At 40.9% G+C, this 10609-nt stretch overlaps 1 protein-coding gene and 1 long non-coding RNA gene across 4 annotated transcripts in view; one reads left to right on the forward strand and one right to left on the reverse strand.

The window, feature by feature from the left end:
• Positions 1–4567, forward strand: part of LOC125641878 (uncharacterized) — a 24609-nt gene extending 20042 nt beyond the window's left edge. Inside the window, exon 5 of the long non-coding RNA XR_007358180.2 lies at positions 4233–4567. This is a non-coding gene — a long non-coding RNA (uncharacterized LOC125641878). The remainder of the gene's footprint in view (positions 1–4232) is intronic.
• Positions 1–10609, reverse strand: part of MEIKIN (meiotic kinetochore factor) — a 24481-nt gene extending 13872 nt beyond the window's left edge. For 2 of the 3 annotated variants that reach the window (XM_075131301.1, XM_048862399.2), the window contains exons 1-8: positions 9708–9907; positions 9316–9500; positions 6429–6519; positions 6054–6132; positions 4863–4923; positions 2149–2277; positions 337–456; positions 42–81 (exon numbers count right to left, since the gene is read on the reverse strand). In XM_075131301.1, coding sequence (XP_074987402.1) covers positions 42–81; positions 337–456; positions 2149–2277; positions 4863–4923; positions 6054–6132; positions 6429–6519; positions 9316–9472 — 677 coding nt within the window. In that variant the 5' untranslated portion in view covers positions 9473–9500; positions 9708–9907. Of the gene's footprint in view, positions 1–41; positions 82–336; positions 457–2148; positions 2278–4862; positions 4924–6053; positions 6133–6428; positions 6520–9315; positions 9501–9707; positions 9908–10521 lie in introns of those variants that run through there. The other variant, XM_075131302.1, reaches the window with a different exon arrangement.

Here is a 10609-nt window from a genome sequence, read left to right on the forward strand (position 1 = left end):
TTTATTAAAAATTAAGTCAAATTCTCCGCTTTAAAGATTACCTCCCAAAGTACTGGTCTTGATGACCCTCTGATATGGTCTCTAAAAGACAAGAAAGTTTGAATTTAAAGATAGCTATGAAAGGTAGAGGATATCCTACTACATATTAATATTTATATAAAGTGTATTATAAACATGAACATTATCTTGAGGTGCTATTCACTATAGTGCAGAAGGGCCTTTCCAATGAATTAACTAAAGCATAGAGACTTACAAGGTCTTTCTAGAGTGAACTCTATTTAGTTTTAAATAAAGTGAAATAAGCATTTGAAATAATTTAATATAAAAAGAAGTCACCTAATATCTCTGAAAGATTTGAAAGCTGCACCATCTTATCTATGGTCACTGCTTTGCTGGTGTCCAGGAGAGTAGAATTCTTATATTTGAGAAATTCCTCAGGATTGGAATTATTTCTGTCTGAACACAGAAGATACAGTTGGAAGTTGCCTTTCACTCTGTAGTTAATTCCTTTACCAAATGTATAATATAGACCTGTGATGTTTGAAAGATAAGTCCCTCATTTAGGGTGAAATGCATTGTGAGAGGTCCTCTGCCAGCTGTTGCAGCCAATCTCTTCCCTACATACCTTGCAAAAGCAAAAACCTATAATTTCCTTTCTTGTTTTTTAATATAAATCACAGCTGAAATCTCTGATGCAATATAGTAGATCAGCGTACACTGCAAATGCAATTTTTATCCAATGATCTCGAAGCATTTAAAACATTAGGCCTAGACTGTCAAAAGGCACAATCTGTAGGCTTATTCTGGCCAACAGCACTTGAAGAACATGAATTCATGCCCACAAAAAAAGGTCAGACTTTTGAACATTTAAAGCTAAGGTCTGTGGAAAGGCAGAATGAGTCTAACTGGATAGTGAATACCAAGTATGATTAACAGTCCAACAGATTTTCTTTGCGCATCAAGGCAACATGCAGTGTCTATGATATAGGGAACAGGATGCACCAGAACTAGGGGGATCTTTCAGCATTTACATTGTGCTCTATGTTTAAATGTTCAGTGTCTTTATTTTGTTATCCAATGCTGACACCTGTCAGAGTGGACATCCTTAAAGGAGTACATATACATAGAAAAGTAAAGTTTTGTTGCATATGTTAAATGCTTTTCTATTGTACGCAAGTTCAAAATATCTTTCCCTTTGATTTTTTTAAAATTCTAACTTTACCTGCTTTAGTCCCTAATTAAACATTATGAACTTTAAAATCAGCAAAGAGTCCTGTGGCACCTTATAGACTAACAGACATATTGGAGCATGAGCTTTCATGGGTGAATACCCACTTGGTTGGATGCATGTAGTGGAAATTTCCATACCAGGTATCAGAGACTTCAAAGAGAAACTGCTGAGCTTCAGTTCATTTGCAAATTTGACACCATCAGCTCAGGATTAAACAAAGACTGATTTGGCTCGCCAACTACAAAAGCAGTTTCTCCTCCCTTGGTGTTCACACCTCAACTGCAAGAAGAGGGCCTCATCCTCCCTGATTGAACTAACCTAGTTATCCCTAGCCCAATTCTTGCTTGCATATTTATATCTGCCTCTGGAAATTTCCACTACATACATCCAACCAAGTGGGTATTCACCCACGAAAGCTCATGCTCCAATACGTCTGTTAGTTTATAAGGCGCCACAGGATTCTTTGCTGCTTTTACAGATCCAGACCAAAACGGCTACCCCTCTGAAGCATGAGCTTTAAAAGAAATCTGGGCTAGATCCTGACCCTATTTTAATTGCTGTGCATTGCTCAGGCCACCCTATCCCAGACACATTTTGGGGGTGGATGGGGATGTGGCCAGAGCATGCTGTGCTCAGCTATCTCCAGCTAGTACTAAAGTCCCCAAGGAACCACTTCTGCCAGCCTTTAAAACTACTTCAAATTATGCATATGGCCAGTCAGCCCCTAGATTGGAGGATCAAGCCCCTGTAGATCCTGCAATGAGCACAGCCTGGCTCAATCCAGAGATCTGACTCAAGGAGTGAAAGATACAAATATTCAGATATAATAGTATAAACAACTATATCTATGTATCTTTCTACACCCATCATATCTTTTTACATCAGGCTGAAAATCCAATTTGAAAATTAAATTTTACCTAAACTATCTTCATCCCTGAATATTTCAGGTGATGGGCAACTATTCGTGCTATCAGTAGACTCTGTACTGGAATCCATGTCCAAACAGCTCAGTAGAAAGGTAGAGACACCTGTAGGCAGAGTCATTCCTATAATTTAAGAGGAAAAAATGGTTGAAACATTGTCAATGGACCATCAGGTGAGGGTATAAATTCTGAACCTGCAATTGGCTAAATATCTTCAATTATTATGGGTAGTTTTAAAATACAACATTTTAACACAAAAGTGCAAAATAAAACCTGGCTTATCTTTATTCTTTAAAGGAAGTAGGTATCTCACTCATTTCATGCAAGATTCATTTTAAAAAATGACAAGGTTTGGGCTGCAAGATGCGGACAGATTTGTTTTGAACATTAAAATCCATCAGACATGTGGCCATAAGCAGCTAGTCATAAGAATAGTAAGGTCTTTTGGTATTTGGAGAAACTCTTGATGTGTGCATGAAGTTAGTTGTGGATCAACTCATCCATCCTCCTTCTCCAGAGAAAGAACCTCATAAGTTAGGGTCAACTTAAAGGGGACTCTTATACAAGCTCACACTGCAGCAGAGCTCCCTGTGTAGTCATATATACTGTCCTTTAAATGAGATACTAAATCTACAGTAGATCCCTTCTGGCAGGGGTCTAATGGAAGTCTAGGTAGAATCTGAATATTCCATGGCACTTTTCAACAAGTAGGGATAGCCCTGATTAACAGGCCTTCACTCAAAACTGTTCTTCTAGCCAAAGGACACAGATCTATTAGAGTAGCTAGGTAATCCTCCCAGTGACATTTTTGGAGAGTGGCACAGAGCTTAAACATGTTATCAATTATCCACCTAAAAACCTCTCTATATAATTAACTCCCAGAAGTAAGCTAGTTACACAAGAGACTCCATTCCCTTGGGTATAGCCAGAGCTGGTGCTAGGCATAAGCAGACTAAACTTTAAAAGAAATCTGGGCTAGATCCTGACCCTATTTTAATTGCTGTGCATTGCTCAGGCCACCCTATCCCAGACACATTTTGGGGGTGGATGGGGATGTGGCCAGAGCATGCTGTGCTCAGCTATCTCCAGCTAGTACTAAAGTCCCCAAGGAACCACTTCTGCCAGCCTTTAAAACTACTTCAAATTATGCATATGGCCAGTCAGCTAAACAATTGCTTTTAGGGCCCCAAGTAGCTCAAGGGAGCCCCTATTTGCTTATTTTGCATTGGGGGATCAAAAATATTCCTGCTTAGGGTCCCCAGTGGGCTAGCACTGCCTCTGGGTCACATGGGACAGCATAATGGCTATCTGCTTAGATCATCCTGTTATATTTGGTTGGCCTTCTTTAGTGCACTTAGAGACTCACCAAAAGGCATTATTCAAGTTCAAGGGTTAGAATTCTATCACTTTAGGTTTGTCTCCCATCATACTGTTGTCTGGGACACTTGACTACACCAGAGGTATAACTGAATTGAAGATTGCAACTGGAAAGATTAGGGAAAAATTAGACAAAAATAGTTGAGGATAGACCACTCTTCCACCTAAACCTCAGATAACTACAGCCAATCTTAAGAGGCCAAGTAATACTGATCATTAAAATGCCAAACGGTAACTAACAGGAATACATTCCTATATGCTCCTGGAAAGTTAAGAATACAGAGAAAGAGGGCTTTTCTGAGACGTGTCGATGATTTTGTAAGGAGAGTCCTCTTCATAAATGAAGGTAAAATATATTAGCCACTCAGAAGCACTTTGTAACAAAAGTTGACCAAACGCGCGTTGGAATCAACAGAAATAGAAACCCAACCTGGATTCAAACAGCGCGTACTTTCTGAATGTAATATGCAGTGCTGTAGCTATGTCAGACTCTGGATATTCAAGAGACAAGACGAGTGAGGGTAATATCTTTTATTGGGCCACCTTCTGTTGGTGAAAAACAAGCTTTCGAGGTCATATAGAGCTCTTTGTCAGGTCTGGAAAAGGTTCTCAAGCCCATCACAGCTAAATACAAGAGCAAAAAAATAGAAATGTGCTAACTACTTGTATTAAACTTGTCCAACGCCTGTTCTCACTTTCAGGTGACGCTGTAAACAAGAAGCGGGCAGTATTATCTCCTGTAAATGTAAACAAACTTGTTTGTCTTAGCAATTGGTTGACTAAAAAGTAGGACTGAGTGGACTTGTAGGCTCTAATGTTTTAGATGGTTTTGTTTTTGAGTGCAGTTATATAACAAAAAAATCTACATTTGTAAGTTGCACTTTCACGATAAAGAGCTTGTATTATGGTATTTGTATGAGGTGAATTGAAAAATACTGTTTTATCATTTTTACAATGCAAATATTTGCCATACAAATATAATACAACACTTGTACTCACTGTTATAACTGAAATAAATATATTTGAAAATGTAGAAAAACATCCAAAAATATTTAATAAATTTCAATTGGTATTCTATTGTTGAACAGTGCGATTAAAATTGCGATTAACTGCGCTACTTTTTTTTTTTTTTTTTGAGTTAATCGTGTGAGTTAACTGATTTATCAACAGCCCTACTTTCTGAATGTAGGGCAGTCTGAGCTAGTACAGGAATAATGCAGAAGTCAAATCTAAAAGTTGTTCTGTAATAGCAATATTTATAGAATGGTCCTTTAATTCCAATTTTTAAAGTTGTATATATTCTATATATTAATAGCCTAAAATGTACTCACCTGAAGTAGTCTCACTGTTTCTCAAACTTTCTTTACTTTCAGAGTTGATATGCAGAGATTCCTAAAATTAACAAGGGAAGATGCAGACGAAAATAGTAACATATCTAGATTAAGAGATGTAATCAGATTTATTCTTTTATTATCAAGGATTCAAAAGAAAAGTTTTGAGAATGACAAATTTATGCAAAAAAGTTACTTAGGTTAACTGACAATTAAACCTGCCAGCACCACATAGCCAATATAGTTGTATCCTACTGTTTTGCATGTATCATTAGCAAAATTGCCATCCGACTTATTGTTCTGAATCTACTGTTAGTAAAAGTTGGCTTTATCCTAATTTTATTGCTTGGATAAAGCTTCAATTGAAGGCCTTCTGCAATCAAGGGAAGTTCTACATAAGCAAGAAGTGCAAGGCTAGTGCAAATATATGAAGCAAGAGAACACCACACACACCTTCTAGTTGACTTTTGCTTACAAGTAAAACTGATTTGCACAAATATGATGCCGATGCTGTGAAACGCACACAAGTAGTCTTATAGAACTCAAGGGGACTACTCACATCCATAAAGCTGAATGTTTGCATGATCAGGGCCCAGGTATCGAAGTAATTGATGGAAGGTAAATAAGGAACACCCAAATATAAATTTTACAGTAACATTTGAGGATAATCATTTTACAGTCAGAAGTGATGGACTTAGTTTATAGGATGTGTTTGAACTAAAAAGGATTTTGTAGAAAAAGTGTTTTTTTTTGCTGTAATGACATTATCTAGCTATTATGTAGTACTTCTGATTTGTTAACGCCTTTATGAAGTGCTTTGAGATAAGTATTATCCCAGTTTTGCAGATGGAAAAACTGAGGCAGAATCCTGACATGACTTGACCAAGATCAGATAGCAGCTAGTAATAGTATTTCTGCATGTTTACCAGTTATATACCAGTTTTTGTTCTGGCAACCCACAGTGCAAAAAAAAGCTATAAAGCCAAGTTCAGCCCTAAACAAATGCATGTGACTGCCAATGACTTTGCAGTGAGCAATACTTTTGTAGAGAAGGGGAGAATTAAGCCTACAGCAGACAGGGACTCCATCCCTCCCACCGCTCCCCCCCTCAAAACTTACCTTCCACCAAATAGTACCAACCAATAAAAATTAAGATTTAGTAAAGGGGGGTGGAGTAGAAAATGTTCATACCCTCAACAGCATAGTGCTTTTTTCCCTGATGTCTTCATTTTCTTCCATACCTGTAATTTTCTCATCATTTAATTGATCACTATGTTTGGAAAAAAGAACACAGCAAAATGAAGTTTGCACTTGCATTACACATGCTAAAATTTAGCTCATTCTACAATTTTTAAATTTAAAAGTTAAATTAGAGCTCATTCTATGGAAAGTCCTTAAAAAACAGCCTTTTAGACGGTGGTCAAATAGTTCAATAGATAACTGCTATCAGAATTTGGTAGGCATCTCTCCAACATTTATCAGACAGTTATGAATTTAGCACAAGCAGCTCTGAAGTTAAGTATTGTAACTGATAGTGGTATATTTTGAATGTGTGTTACCACAGACCTCTGATCAGATGAACTGTTGTTTGTTTTGGTCACTTCAGAGTTTTCTTTGATTTTTGGTAAGGCTTTCCGATTGGGATTTCCGTTCACACCTACAGAAAAGTGAATATTTAAATTTAGAACTAAGACTACCATTAGCAAAACTATAAAATTAATCTATAATGGGCAGGGTCATAGAAGACAAACGACAAGTTAAAAATCTTAGAGACAGTCATCGATCTTTAATATGTTTACAGTATTGGGGTAAAACTCTGAACGAGGATCCTACCTTGCTATTTCTCCCCAGGTGCTTTGTTTGCTCACATACTAATATAATGAGACAAATCATACCATCTGGCTTAAAGAAATACAGCAGGCTGTTCAGAGTATGACAAGTCTCACTGGGTGTGACCCTTTCACAGGAAAACAGAATCAAAATTTTTGGAAGGGACATTTTCTGTGGGGTTTGCAAAAGTTTTGAGTCCAACTAAATTTTAATAACTAACCCATTATAAACTCTGAATTTATAAATCAGAAGTCTTAAGTCTTTTTAACAGGGATTGGTTACCAATGAGAATGTTACATACATCCCTGATACTGAAAACTTAGAAAAATCAACACCACGCTTCATTGCTTGCATCCTAAACATTGCAGTACAATTTGACATAAGTCAATTTTATCACCAAGTTAGCTTTACATTGTGGATTTTGGGGATATAGGGATTTTTTGGGGGCTGAGACGATTACAAAAAGCTAACAGCCAACATAAATCCTGAAAAATTAGACATTATAATTTCAGCATTAATAAGGTAAGATGTTATTTTCAGACACATGTAAGGTCATTCCTTAATGAATTCATCATTTTAAAGAGGGGTCCGAAGCTTCACCTCCATGCACATTTCTTCCTATTCACAAGGGAGAAAATAGAACTGAGACCAACCACTACATAGCACTCTGCAGCAGCCCCTGGCTGGGACTCCCTGGATTTTGGGATTGGACAGGATTCAGAGCCAAGAGTCATCCCCTACTAAGCCCTTTCCCTCTGGATTTGTGTAGATGTTTACAGTTTATAAGCATATTAACTCTCTATAGGTCCTCTCCATGACTGCTATCAGCACCTATTCCATTGTACAAGGTGGCTCAGGCAACGGAAACAGCTCCTGCAAATAAGAGTGGGAACCAGAAGAACAGGGTCAAGGCAGAAACCAATCACAGGGTTTTAAAAGCTGCCTTTTAAAGAGATTGTCTCCTTCTCAAATGAGTGAAACTTAATAATTCTTTTGTGGGAAATGAAACAGCTGATCTTGATAAATCATGATCTGTCCTCGTATAAGCAACTCACACAAAGACCTCCAGTTTAAGTTCTATCTGTAGTCAGTGTCTGTGTACACAGATTTTTAAAGTCGCTAGACCCTTCCTGCCAAGTCTCAAAGGAGCCTCTCTTTTCTGAGGATTAGTATGAACTGTTTTTGAAGTGCCTCTCCTTGGTGATTAAGGGTTTTGTCATGTGTTTCGAGAAGGTTCACATCTTGGATGGCATAGGGAAACAAATTATGTCCCTCCATGGGAAATATCTATGAATAGTAAACAACTATTTAAATCAGTCTAGAAGAGCTATTGATTAAAGGAGAGAGCAAATCAAGACCGCTGGGTTCTATTCCCAGGTCCACCTCCACCTTGTGACCAAGTCACTGCATCCCCAGTTTCCCTATCTGCACAGTTTTATTAACTACGCTTTCCTACCTGTCAGATAACCCTCCCACAAACACACACTTGAAATGCACTGCCTCTTGCTGCTTGGCATACTCAAAACTCACAAAGACACCCTTTCTTCTCTACAGCCTACTGACCCTTGATGTTACATACATCAGAAGCACATGACCAGCAAGCTGTTTTTCCTTTTTAAATCCCAAGTAAAATCAACTTGTTTACATCAAACAGCAATTTAACAACATTTGGACTGTCTTAGGGACGATAAGGATGAGCCATTTTTATTCAACGTATATCTGACTTTTTTTTTTTTAAGCACAGTACTTCAATGTGCATCTATATTTTGACAGGACTTGGGCCTACATTTTCCCTTTTCTTATTAGGTTAGGGTCATAACATGAAGGTTACATGACAAACAAGATGCAGCGGTGGCCAAGGAATGTACACAGCTGATATGTAGGCCACTCCTTGCACCTCTCAAACTATCAGAGCCTAAAACTGTTGGACCCAATATGGAAGCAAGACCCAGAATGGAGTGGTGAGAAATATGCCTTGAAATCCCACCTGTCAAGCAGGAGGGAAAACCAGTTATTGGCATTTAATGTTATCGAATGGAATGCACCCTGAAGAACAAGAAATCCATTATAGGATATAAAGGGGGACATCAGGGTTCCAAGACTTGAAGAGTATTCACTGTCTTGGTTTAGCCATCCTTTATTCTGGAAGTAAATTGTTTATATTTAAACAAGAACTCCAAAATGTACATAAAGTCAAATTGGATCTAGAGAGAGGCACATTGCCCTAATTAATGTGGGAAGGGTGAAAGGTAGCAGGTAATACCTCCTCCACAAGTTACACTGTAACACCACCACAAAGGGGCCTCAGTGTGGCTCTAGTGAGGATACATACAACCCCTCCCCACCATACTGCACTACCAGGATCTGGCATGTAAACATCTCTTAATAAGCTTATCCCTCAGCATCTTGATAAGCCCACCCAACCTCAAGCTATATTTTTGCCTATCACACATTGTAGTGGCAGTTAAACTTCTAATGTGCCCATGAATGTTAAAGGAAACTCAGAGGAGGTGACAAGACTGAGTAACAGTTACTACTTTGGGCATGCTGTAGCTCACGAAAGCTCATGCTCAAATAAATTGGTTAGTCTCTAAGGTGCCACAAGTACTCCTTTTCTTTTTACTTTGGGCATGGGACTGGAAGAGGCGGCAGCAGGGCTGGAGGGTGCTGGCTTTTCTGCTGCCTTGGGGACCTGATAGCGCCACCCCAGGTAGGGGGGAGGAGCAGTACGCATTCTTCGGTCTCTGTCGGGCATAGGTACGCAGTCTGAACCACTCCATCTTCTTTTCTTTCTCCTCCCAGCAGTGCCTGCAAGCAAGTATGGGGCAGGGGGGAAGAGAATCAGAACAGTCAGGAGGAGCTTTATGTCATCCCCAAAACCTGCCCCAGGGGCAGGGGAACCCCCCTCCTCTTCCCCAAGCCATCCCCTTTACCCACCCCAGGGGCACTCCCCTTCCCTCCCCCAAGGCCATCCCCCTAGCCCACTTCAGGGACAGGGACAACCCCCTGACTCACCACAGGAGGGACAGCCCCCTCCCCTCAGGCCATATTCTACTCAGGCTCCCCTTCCCCCGGGGCAGGAGACGGGGTACCGCACACCTCCCACCCCGGCAACCACTCTCCCCCCGAGAGCGCTCCCACACACAGGACAAAACGCCCTCCGGCGGCAGTTGAAGAAAACGGAGCCGGGAAGCTCCTTTATAAGCAACGGTCGCTGCCCAATAGGCCAACGCGGCCCCCCCAGTCCCGCCCACAATGCGCCCCGCCCGCTCCCCCAGCTACCAATCCGCCTCCCGGCAAGTCGCACAGCCGGCCGGCGGGCCGTGCTCCGCCCACTTGCCGCCTCGCGCAGCCCCCGCTGCCGAGCCGAGCGCGCCAGCAATCTCCTTCTAGGCCCCGCCCCCTCCAACGACCCGTCTGTCTTAGATCCACCCCCCCCAACACCCCACCTCTCCTAGATCCACCGTCCACCCCTAACAAACCCTTAAATCCAGCCCTCCACCAACACACCTGTCCTAGATCCAGCCCCCGAACTCCCTAACAACCACCTCCCCTAGACCCCCCCACCTAATGCCCTAAACCCACTCCTGTCCTAGATCCGGCCCCCTAACAACCCACCTCCTCTGAGAGCCCCCCCCACCTAATGCCCTAACAACCCACCTCCCCTAGATCCAGCCCTCACCCGACCCACTAAGAACTCCCTTAAATCCTACTCCCACCCAGCCCCCTAAGAACCTTCTCCCAAATCCAGCCTTCTAACAACTCCCCTTGCCTAGACCCAGCCCGCCCCTCACTCTTCCCAACAGCCCCACTTCCACCGTCAACCCACCTGCCTCCTATTGATTTTCAGTAGTGGTGAGTAATTCTGGTACTGCATTAATTAAGTACCTATTGTAGTGTGACTGGGCAAGAAAAAC

This window comes from Caretta caretta, chromosome 8 (genome assembly GCF_965140235.1).
Source record: "Caretta caretta isolate rCarCar2 chromosome 8, rCarCar1.hap1, whole genome shotgun sequence".
Lineage (NCBI taxonomy): Eukaryota > Metazoa > Chordata > Testudines > Cheloniidae > Caretta > Caretta caretta.